At 33.6% G+C, this 11,077-nt stretch overlaps 1 protein-coding gene across 1 annotated transcript; it reads left to right on the top strand.

Annotated features, from left to right (window-relative positions):
• The first annotated feature begins 4,733 nt into the window (after positions 1-4,733).
• Positions 4,734-10,486, top strand: LOC132728677 (multiple inositol polyphosphate phosphatase 1-like). Its single transcript, XM_060714354.1, has 4 exons — positions 4,734-5,599; positions 6,144-6,265; positions 7,772-7,911; positions 9,145-10,486. The coding sequence occupies exons 1-4, from the start codon at positions 4,891-4,893 to the stop codon at positions 9,623-9,625; spliced, it is 1,452 nt and encodes a 483-aa protein (XP_060570337.1). The 5' UTR covers positions 4,734-4,890; the 3' UTR covers positions 9,626-10,486.
• Positions 10,487-11,077: the final 591 nt, after the last annotated feature.

Genomic DNA, 11,077 nt, shown 5'->3' with positions numbered 1-11,077 from the left:
TTATCGTCGACGTGAAGTTGTCGTACTAATTATCGCCGACGTGAAGTTCTCATATTGATTATCGCCGATGTGATTTCTCATTGATTATCGCCGATGTGAAGTCTCTTATGAATAATAACCAATGTGAAGTGCAGTGCTTTTGTTGATTATCGCCGATGTTAAGTTCTCTGCTTTTGTTGATTATCGAAGATGTGAAGTTCTCTTACAGATAATCACCGATGTGAAGTTTCTTATGAATAATAACCAATGTGACGTGATCTTATACTGATTATCGCCGATATGAAGTACTCTTATAAATCATCGCCGACGTGAAGTTGTCTTATTAATTATCGCCGATGTGAAGATCTCTAAATAAGGTATCGCTGATGTGAAAATCACTTAATGTGTATCGCCGATGTCAAGATCTCTTATGGATAATCAACAATGTTAAGTTCATTTACTGATTATAGTCGGTGTGAAAATCACTTACGGATTATCACCAATGTAAAGTTCTCTGACTGATTATCGCCGATGTGAAATACTCTTAGGGATAATCACCTATGTGAAGTATTCTTACTCATTATCGACGATGTGAAGTTCTCTCACGGAACTTTTTTCTTTTTTACCGCCAATTAAAGTTTCTCGTTGATGTTATTGCCAAAGTCCATGTTTTTACTGATACGCTTTGAAGTGTTGTTATTGATTAGCTCACGTGTGAATTTCTTATACTGATAATCGTCGATGTTAAGTTTTTAACTGATAACTGAAACTCAGCGATGTGATTTTCTATTACTAGTGAAAGCCGATGTGATGTTGTCTTACTGGTAATCTAACATGTGAAGTTCACTTACTGATTCTCACCAATATGAATAATCTCACTGATCTTACCATTTTTTACTGATACTCAGCTATAAGAAGTTGTCTCACTGATTTGCACCTGTGTTAGGTTCTCGTTATGATATTTAATGATATTCACCTATGTGAAGTAACTGTTGTCTTACTTAAAATCACAGATGGGATGTTCTCCTTCTATTTATCTACAATGTAGAATTAACTTACTGAAACTCAGAGATGTGAAGTTACTACTGATAATCGCCGAAGTGAAGTTGTTTTACTAATGATCGTTGAAGTCTTACTGATGCTCAGCGATGTAAAGTTGTCTCCGTGAAATCGCCAAGGTGAAATTCTTGATTTATTTGTATCAGTTATGATAAGTTCATTAATTGATTATTCCTATGGTCAAGTTTTCTTACTTATAATCGCCTATATAAAATATTATTACTAAAAATCGTCATTATAATTTTTTTTACATTTTTTTGCCTTTGTGAAATTCTCGTACTGATGCGAAGATCTTTTACTAGATTCTATTTATAGGCGATGTCAAGTTCACTTTATAATTATCACTGTTTAATAGATAGTATGCACATCACTTGTTTCTGCTGTAACTATTATTTTTACTTTAAGTATTATCAATTTCTCTGATTAATATTATTATATCAATTGTTGTAAATGTTAAGATCTATAATGTCATCTATTCTCCACTAAAAGGCATGGCGCGTTCGTTGTACCCTTGCTGCACGTGGTCTTACTCTTCTATCACGTGTATCTATCGTGGAAACGACCATACCATTTAACTTATCCGATCGTTTTGACACGCGCTCATTATTGATAGGTTTACCTGCAATGACATTTTCGATATCCCTGTCTAACATCTCTAATGCTCTCATGTTTGAATCTGATGGAAAGGCTGCTTGTCTAATACGATCATAGATGAAAACGGGATGATAGTCTTCACTTTCCGGGGCCATGTGTCTACTCCATGTATTTATCACTCCCCAGTTGTAAGTAGATTTCATATGCGGTGGGCCTGCGAATATTTTTGGTGGATCCATTCTTGATTCACTTTCCAGCTCGGAGCCAACATTTGGAACATTAAATCTTGTAGAATTTTTGCTGGCATCGTTGCACGGGCTATTTTCTTTAATATAAATTGGTTTTATATCCCTAGGCGACATATGCTTTATTTTCTTATTTAAATTCGACAATAAAGATTTTTCGTCTGCTGCTGTAGGAACCCAGCCTTTCATATGGAACAAAGAAGAGTTGTCCCAGAAGTAATAAAGAACCCGCTCAAAGTTGGGACCTGGTTCTTTGAAATCCATACTCGGAACTATGTACATGTAAAGAAACATGTACTGACCTACAGTGAGAATCGCGCCATCTTTCGGCTTCATATCTGCAAAATTTGCAAAATCTTTCCGAGGTACAATAAAATTGAATTCCCCTGCAACTTTCTTATTCAATTTCCAAATCGCGTCCGAAGATACCTTTTCTACAGGCCGTTGGAAACAGTTTCTGAACATATTCAATATTGTCGGCGGCATTTTATTTGTTCTGTAAGCGAACTAAGAGGTTTAGCTGTTCTCTAAGCGAGCTTATTATGTTTTCATTTGTCGTAACGACGTCAACTGTTTTGACGTTGCAACGTTAACAACGTTACGTCATAGAGGCGGAGGGTTATAGGTCACGCTACTATAAATGCCATCCAGTGCCGTACTTGAAAAAAATATACAAGGCTAGCAAGTGATTTCAATACAGAAGTTCACTTGTGTATACGTACCTTATTATAACAAATAACATGTCGAGGATATTGCATGAATGTAGTTTCAGAACTGAATTTGTTGAACGAGTTAACTTAATAAATATAGTAATGAAGTTAACAAACATAGTGTAAAGACGCGCTAAATGTTGGCATTATACTATAGGCGTGTCGATGAAAAATGACTATTTTACACTCTAAACGGCCTTTATTTTGGGTATGTGATAAATAGAATATTAAATTCGTGTAAGTTCATTCCTGAATTTATTAAACTCGTTGAATAGAATAACATTATGCTCGCCAGAGGCTCGCATAATATGATTGTATTCAACTCGTTCAATAAATTCAGTATTGAATTCACACTCATTCAGTATCCTCTCTATTTTTTACAGTGTTCCGTTTGGTCAATCGTGATTTTTATTTAGTCTGAATCCGCGATGCACGATGGTACGATGGTGAAAACGCGATGACACGATGGTGAAAACGCGATGACACGATGGTGAAAACGCGATGACACGATGGTGAAAACGCGATGGTACGATGGTGAAAACGCGTTGGTACGATGGTGAAAACACGATGGTACGATGATGAAAACGCGATGGTACGATGGTGAAATCGCGATGGCGCGATAGCACAATGGTGAAAACGCGAGGTTACATCGCGTTTTCACCTTCGTACCATCGCGATTTCAGCTTCGTACCATCGCGAGAGAGAGAGATAACAAGATGCTACAATGAGTATTTAAAAATGAGTATAACTTAGACTACAAGAAATGCATCATTTTATATTAAATGTGTTAAATGATTAACGAAATGCGTTAAATCCTTTTGTATACCGAAACATCTAGAAGTGATTTTAAAAAAGAACATACAAATTATTGAAAAATTACAAATTTTCCATCAAACACTTCTTGGTCAATCCTTAGGGATTGCAAAAGCACCCTTGCTACTTAACCTGGTCCTGTAACAATGAACAGTGTCCTGTAAGATGAAATGCTCTTCCATGTAATCTGAAGACAAGTTTTTACTTTAAAAACATGACAAATGATAATCGTATCTACACGTTTATTGATTGGTAACCAGTTGAGTGAGCGAAAGTGAATTGGACCAATATGTGACCTGGCATCAAGATAAAGTAAAACCAAATCTGATATTCTGAGTCACTTGAAATTTATTTTTAAGGAATTGGGACAGGCCGGGATACCATATTGAACAGCAGTTATCAACATGACATTGGATTAGGGACATATCTATTAGTTTCTTAGTATGTTGAGTAAGATAGCTCTTTTTGAGATATAAATATTTCAAGCTTCAACACTGACCTAGCCATTGCATCAAAGATAAAGATTAATCAATGGTTGCTCTGAGATATTTCACCGACGAAGTTGGTTTAATAACTCTGTCATTACATCTAATATTAAGGGATGAATTTGACCTAAGTCTATGTTAAGACCCAAATAAGATTGACTCAGTCTTGCCTAAATGTAATGATAACTTATTATCCACTTGACATGCCGTATTTTAGCAATGCATGTACACTACATTGTATTTCACTTTTTGTTAAGCATGTTTATGAATCCCGTTGAAAGAACTTATATGTATAACGGTACAATGTTCACATATGACAATGTGTAGATCATTTCAAAGCAAAACAAAAACCATAAATAAAATAAATTTGAGCCGTGTCATCACAAAACCAACATAATGGGTTTGCAACAAGCATGGATCCAGACCAGCCTGCGCGGATGCGCAGGCTGGTCTGGATCCATGCTGGTCGCAAACCCATTATGTTGGTTTTGTCATGACACGGCTGAAATAATCTGAAAATGGGCGATCTGTCGGAAGCAATGAAAACAAAATTATACGAAAAATGCATAACTTAAAAAATTGCTACATGAGGCATTATGTGCACCATAAATGAATAAATTTTTACTTCTTTATAAAGTTCAATCATGACTGGGCATAAAATTGATTATAATGATATATTATTGATCTAGTTTGCCAACATTATATGTGTATATAGTAGTATATTTTATACTATTGTTTGATACAGCAGTGATACATTTCCGTTAATGTCATCATTAACAACTACATGACAAGTAACTATGCAACACGCCCCAGGCTTAATAGCTTTCAACAAAATGCTACATATGGATTCGCTTGCATAAACACGTTGATTTAAAAACAACAACCAAAAAATGTTTGACATTGTTATAAGCAGAAGTGTTTCTACAAAAAATAACTGATAATTTAATTACAGATAAAGGATTTTATTACGATTATCATTATTGTTTTGTACTTTATCAAAACGAAATGTGGCTGCTAAAGTTAATAAGTATATTGTTTTGGTTCAAGCTTAGTGAATGTGTAGGTAGATGGGATGTTTTCTCCACAAAAACTATTTACGAATGGGCACACGATGTTCAAACTCCAATATTTGCAAACGAACACAATCACGTGGGGGTAGGCTCCACTTTGTGCAAAGCGATTCACGTGAATATGGTTGTTAGACACGGAGCTCGAAACCCTACCTTGAAAAATATGAAATACATTAAGGCTCTGCACGAAAAGATAATGAAGACAAAAGATCCAACAGCGTTCCCAGAACTTGATAATTGGAGATATAGATATGTTATAGAAAGAGAAGGGGAGCTTGTCAGCAAAGGGATAACTGAACAGAATGACTTAGGAGCTAGAACGGGGGCCAGGTTCCATCATTTGTTTGACAAAAATGGAAAATATGTTAAGTTTGTGTCTTCAAGAAAATCTCGAGCGAAAGATAGTGCGAGGCATTTTCACGGCGGATTGTCGGACTATTTGACAAACAAAATACCAAGTTTTGATAACGAAGTCAACAATGCAACAATGAGGTTTTATGACGGATGTTATAACTATGAACATCAAGTAGAGGACAATGTTACTCAGTTTGAACAATTTCATAAGTTTTCAAAAACGCCACAGTTCATAAACATAGCAAAATCATTAAAAAGTAAATTAAAGGTTCCATTTTCATTTACTGAAGGTAAGTAGAATTGGGAATATATACTTTTACGTATGTATAATTGCTTTGGCTTTAACGATACCTAAATACATTTCGGTAACATTGTTTCCATTTTTTCTGGATTATTGCCGTGTTGTAGAAGAACAGTGTAAATTCATTCTAATTTTGAATAATAAACATTCTTTATTTGAAAACGGTCCAAAAGTATATTATGAAAATACAATGGTTTAATGTCATAGTTTATGATTATAAACTACCTGTACTTACGAGGTAATTGACATGTTTAACCCTTTATAAATGCTATATCACGCGTTGTACATTTTCATTTAGAAAAGGTTATCATTCATATACACCGCTTTCGTAGAAACAACATCCGTTAAAATCTATCTTGATACTTTATACTTCTATAGAAAAATTAAAGTGATTCCAATTTACGCATTATATGCACAATGAACTTGGCAATGTTTCTTTATATATGCATACTACAATGTCAACTTATTGGTAAATAGAAACATGTACTTCATGAACAAAGCGTTATAACAAATCATAATTTTCGTTACTTCAGATGATGTATATCAGATTTACGAGTTATGTTCGTATGAAAGCTATTTATTTAATGACATGACGTGGTGTAAACTGCTAACAGATGATGAGAGGATAGTGCTCGAGTATGGACAAGATTTAGAGGTACGTACATAGCATAGCACAGTGCTCATATCGTAGCATATCATATTATAGCATAGCATAGCATAGCTTAGCATAGCATAGCATAGCTTAGCATAGCAAAGCATTGCAGAGCAGAGCAGGGCAGAGCAGAGCAGATCATATAACATACAGCGTAAAGCATATATAGTAGTATAAAGCATAAAGCATATCATATTATATCAGAACATATCGTTACTTTATAACATAACATGAATTCATATCTTAAAGGAACTCCACTGAGGTTTATAAGCCTAAAAACATAACATTTTAATTTTTCACATAGATAAACATGAGCACTTTAAACAGAAATATAAATTAAATATAACTAAGAAATATACAAGAAATACATTGAAAATCGTATGTTTGTGCTATTCTCAGTCCGATTTGATTGAAAAGCGTTTAAACGCTTTTCAATTTTGGGTCATTTTTCACTATTATAATAATTATTCTGGAAAAACGGAGCGAGCTAATGATCTGAAATTTTGCACATAAGTTATTAGTATAGATCTACATCAAATGGAGTAATAATCTCAAAAAAAATATTTCCAGTCCCGTCATGTTGTAACTTTATAAAATAACATGAATTCATATCTTAACATAGCATTAGCATATCATATCATATCATATCATATCATATCATATCATATCATATCATATCATATCATATCGTAGCATATCATATATCATATCATAGCATATCATAGCATATCATAACATTAGATCTTGTTTTTTTTCTTCAAATTCTTAATTATGTCAAAATAAAAGTGAAATTGTAAAAAAAGAATCTGAAATTGGGATAAAAATAATTGACAAACTTTTTAATGTACATATTTATAGCGTCATTTTGATTAAATATAGAATTGGGATTGAATGGGGGATGGTATGTCACAACTATTTTATGAACAGCTTAATGAAGAAGAAGGAGAAAACTATCAGGCAGTTTGACAAAATTAATGGTCATGAGTGTATCTATAGTTGTACAAGTATAAGGCTACAGGAAAGTGACACGAACTTTTTCAAATAATTTCTCAAAAGACAAATTTAATTTCAAATCTAATTTCACATGATCAACAAACCTGCTGAGTAATAAAATGCACAATGAAGTATCTTAACAAAGCACAATAAAAATACATCAACAAAAGTTTAAATATCAGCAAATTTAATTACTGCTGATAAACATTTCGCTGTAGAGATTTGGTGACTAAAATGATATCATTTAAAATCAAAGAAATCATCAAAAGAAGCAAAGCAGTTTTGAATATAAATCCAGTCACACAATATATGCAAAAGGCTCATACAATGTTGGAGTCAAAGATCTTCGTAAATACGAAGACCCATGCTGTTCGCTGTCTGTATCTCCCTTTACTTGTAATAGGGTTTGTAAGCAAACAGCATAAATTCCTGATCAGACGGATGGTCGCAAACGCACTATGTTGGTTTTGTCATGGCGCGGCTCATATGTCTTATTGGGTATTTCTTATATTTCAGAAATATTACGAATCGTCCTACGGGCATCAAATAAACTCACAAATGGCGTGTCCTCTTGTTAAAGATATGTTCGATACAATGGACAAAGCAATGAATAGCAGCTGGGATTATGAAAATCTTGGAGATATGAACAACACTGAGTAAGCTCATCATTCTCAGATACAGAAATTATCAGAGATATATAATGTAGTATCGTACAGTTGGATATAGATATGTTATCACACATGATTCCAATTTAAATATGAAGTTTGAACATATTGAAACAAAACTATGTAATAAATATCAGTATGAAATGGTACCCAAGATGATCTCTTAACATATCTGCATTTTGTTTGCAAGATAGTTGGCTAACTTATTCCTCCGTTTACGACAAGCTTTAAATTATAATTCTTTTCTTCTTAATAACTTGTCACAGGCTTTTGTTTTGGTCTCATAGAGTTTATTTGAATCTAATACTGTATTCCTAGAAATGTTCGCGGATACAATATTTCGCGTTTTTCACAACGTCGGCATTTTCGCGGAGACAAACTTTCGCGGATATGTAGTAACCGCGAATTACGCGAATGTTATGTCGCTACGGCCTAAATTACAGCTTTTGGAGGTTACGTTTTTGATGCATGACCTTGTCTGTTGGGTGCTTTTAACCATTTTATTTTTTGACAAGTCGCGCCTAAAGCGCAAACTTACTCGATACATTTTCATCTAGTCGAACAAGGACAAGAACAAGGACGGTTGTCCGTGAACACTTTCATATTTCCTTACCTTTTCATTATGTTATTAAGTAAGATTTAGTCAGACCCGTTAGCTTTTATTCTCATTAGAGTCATAACTGACTTTATCTCCAAAATGTCAATACATATTTTTTTACACATTATCGGACTGTACAAAGCTTTCATTATAACAACATAACAGCTGTTTATCAATGTAGCACTTGATTGCTATTGTACTTTTAACAAAGGAATACACCTACTCCAAGCAAATTAAATCCAAGTCATTCAATGTTTGCAAACTGTAAATGCATTTGTCAACACCGTGAGTAGCAAATAACATCAATAAGCATGTTGATTACTAATAATTGATATTTTCTTTTTCAGCGTGAAAACTAGTATCAATAACATACATAAATAATTCTTTACACATTTCTCTAACACCTAGGTTTATATGTTGTTTTGTGTAAGTAGATTATAATAAATATTCTGCACTTTTTATGTTATATTTGGTTGAAGCTACAAATGTTCGCGGATTTGTTATAAGTGACATATTCGCGGCTATAAAGATTCGCGGAATCATGCCTACCGCGAAAACCGCTAACTTAAAATGCGCCAAATCTTTTCTAGGAATACAGTACCTAATGATTTATTTCATTATTTTAGTTATCTAGCAGCGAAGTTTCAGTTTGGGCACTCAGAAACGATAGTCCCCCTTATGACGGCACTTGGTCTGTACAAGGACAACACGCCACTTCTTGCTACCAACTTTAACACTATGTCGGGACGAAAATTTCGGACAAGCAACATAGCACCGTATTCTTCAAACCTTGCATTTGTTATTTACGCATGTGACAATGTGAATTCGCTAGAAACGAACACAGTTGAGAAGGGGAGTAAAAATTTTGTTGTGAAGTTGTTTGTCAATGAAAAAGAAGTGACGATACCAGCATGTGACGGTTGGCTATGTTATTATGATAAAGTTAAAACGAAATACCAGGATTACATCAACAAGTGTAACATAAAAGAAATTTGTGGAAGTAAACCGGACGATGAGGACTCGCCTGGCAATAAAGCCAACCTCATAATGGTTTGCAGCATGACTGGACAGCTAGTCATGCTACTGATTGTGTTGTTACTCATTTAAATATATCAGGCTTACATATATTAGTCAAACACTTAGCTGTATTTCAATTGTATAAGTCTACAAAAAAGGAGCTTCGACGAATACTATAATTATGGGTATTTACTTAAAGGCAAGCCGGATATCCATTGAGCATTTGGTAAAGCACACATATACATAGGTTCTGTGCTGTACGCCCAATTCTTTTTGAATATATCCATTTAATATTTCTTAAGTAATCGATCAGTTTGTCTCACACTTATTCGGAAATTATCATTGACTTGTAGAAAACATCTAAGTATTTATTTAAATAAAATTAAAAGCTCTACTCTAAGAATTCTTTTTTGTAACATAGATTTATTCTACTGATATGTATTCCCATAATAGCAGTACATGCTTCATTTTGCATTTAACCTTGTTTGTAAAATAAAATTTCTACATTAATTTATGGATTTTTATTCATGTCCTGGCCAGTGAAAGGACGAAGTCGCATACATGTAGGACTGCCAGATATTTTGACTGATTAACAAAGAAACCGAGTGTTCGTAACTAAAAAGACATTCGCTATATCACTTTTTTCAAGTTTTTGTATTTTTTTTCCAAAATCTTCAAAATGTACGAACATGGGAATATTGAATGCAATTTGTTTTCTTCAATTTTTGTACTTTTTTACTTCTTCTTGTCTGGGCAGATCATGGTTTTCCATTATTTTTTTTTAAATATCTAAGAAATATTTACGAGTTTATATATATAAACTGTTTAGAATGAAATGATTACATTTCAAAATCCAAAAGGTAAACGTTTATTTTTGGCACAAATGTTGTATCTAGATAATTGAAGATATAGCAGTGCCTAATATCTATGGACCATTCTGGTTTTTCGTAGCGGAACATTTAGCCACACCTTTTCCATTCATTGCTAGGTCAACTGCTCACAAACAGTATCACACAAACTTAACCATGTCTTCTTTTGTGTAAACCAGATGCTACACTGAGATAATACATAGTCACTGGTTGACCTGCTGGATAACAAGTTAGGTAATTTACATATATCTGTAAACACTGGAAAGGTCCATTGGTATTTTACGGAACGGAACGGAACAAGGTTTGAGGTACACCATGGGGAGTAACTGCAATGTTACAAAATACGGTTTGAAAATTATTAAATCTTCAATAATAAACAAAAAAAACTATTAAGCTGAATTGCATTATAGAATAAATTCACTTCATTAAATTAAGACTGACCAGGTCAAATTATTGAATTTTGTTCTTATTCTGTATGATTCATACAAAATCAACACTAATGACATACTGAATAATGCATATATACGGCCTTGACTTGTAAATAACCATTAATGTCAAAAGATAAATTAAAAAATAATTGTAACTTTTATTTTGTTACTATTCAACTTTTATTTTTCCAGTTTTATGCTCAAGTACAGACTAAACTGAGAAATTCGTTTGTGCTCTGTCACTC

The sequence above is a fragment of the Ruditapes philippinarum genome, unplaced genomic scaffold (genome assembly GCF_026571515.1).
Source record: "Ruditapes philippinarum isolate M1 unplaced genomic scaffold, ASM2657151v2 ctg9601_1_1_1_1, whole genome shotgun sequence".
NCBI lineage: Eukaryota > Metazoa > Mollusca > Bivalvia > Venerida > Veneridae > Ruditapes > Ruditapes philippinarum.
Note: the sequence above shows the minus strand (reverse complement) of the source record. Positions and strands in the feature narration are given on the sequence as shown.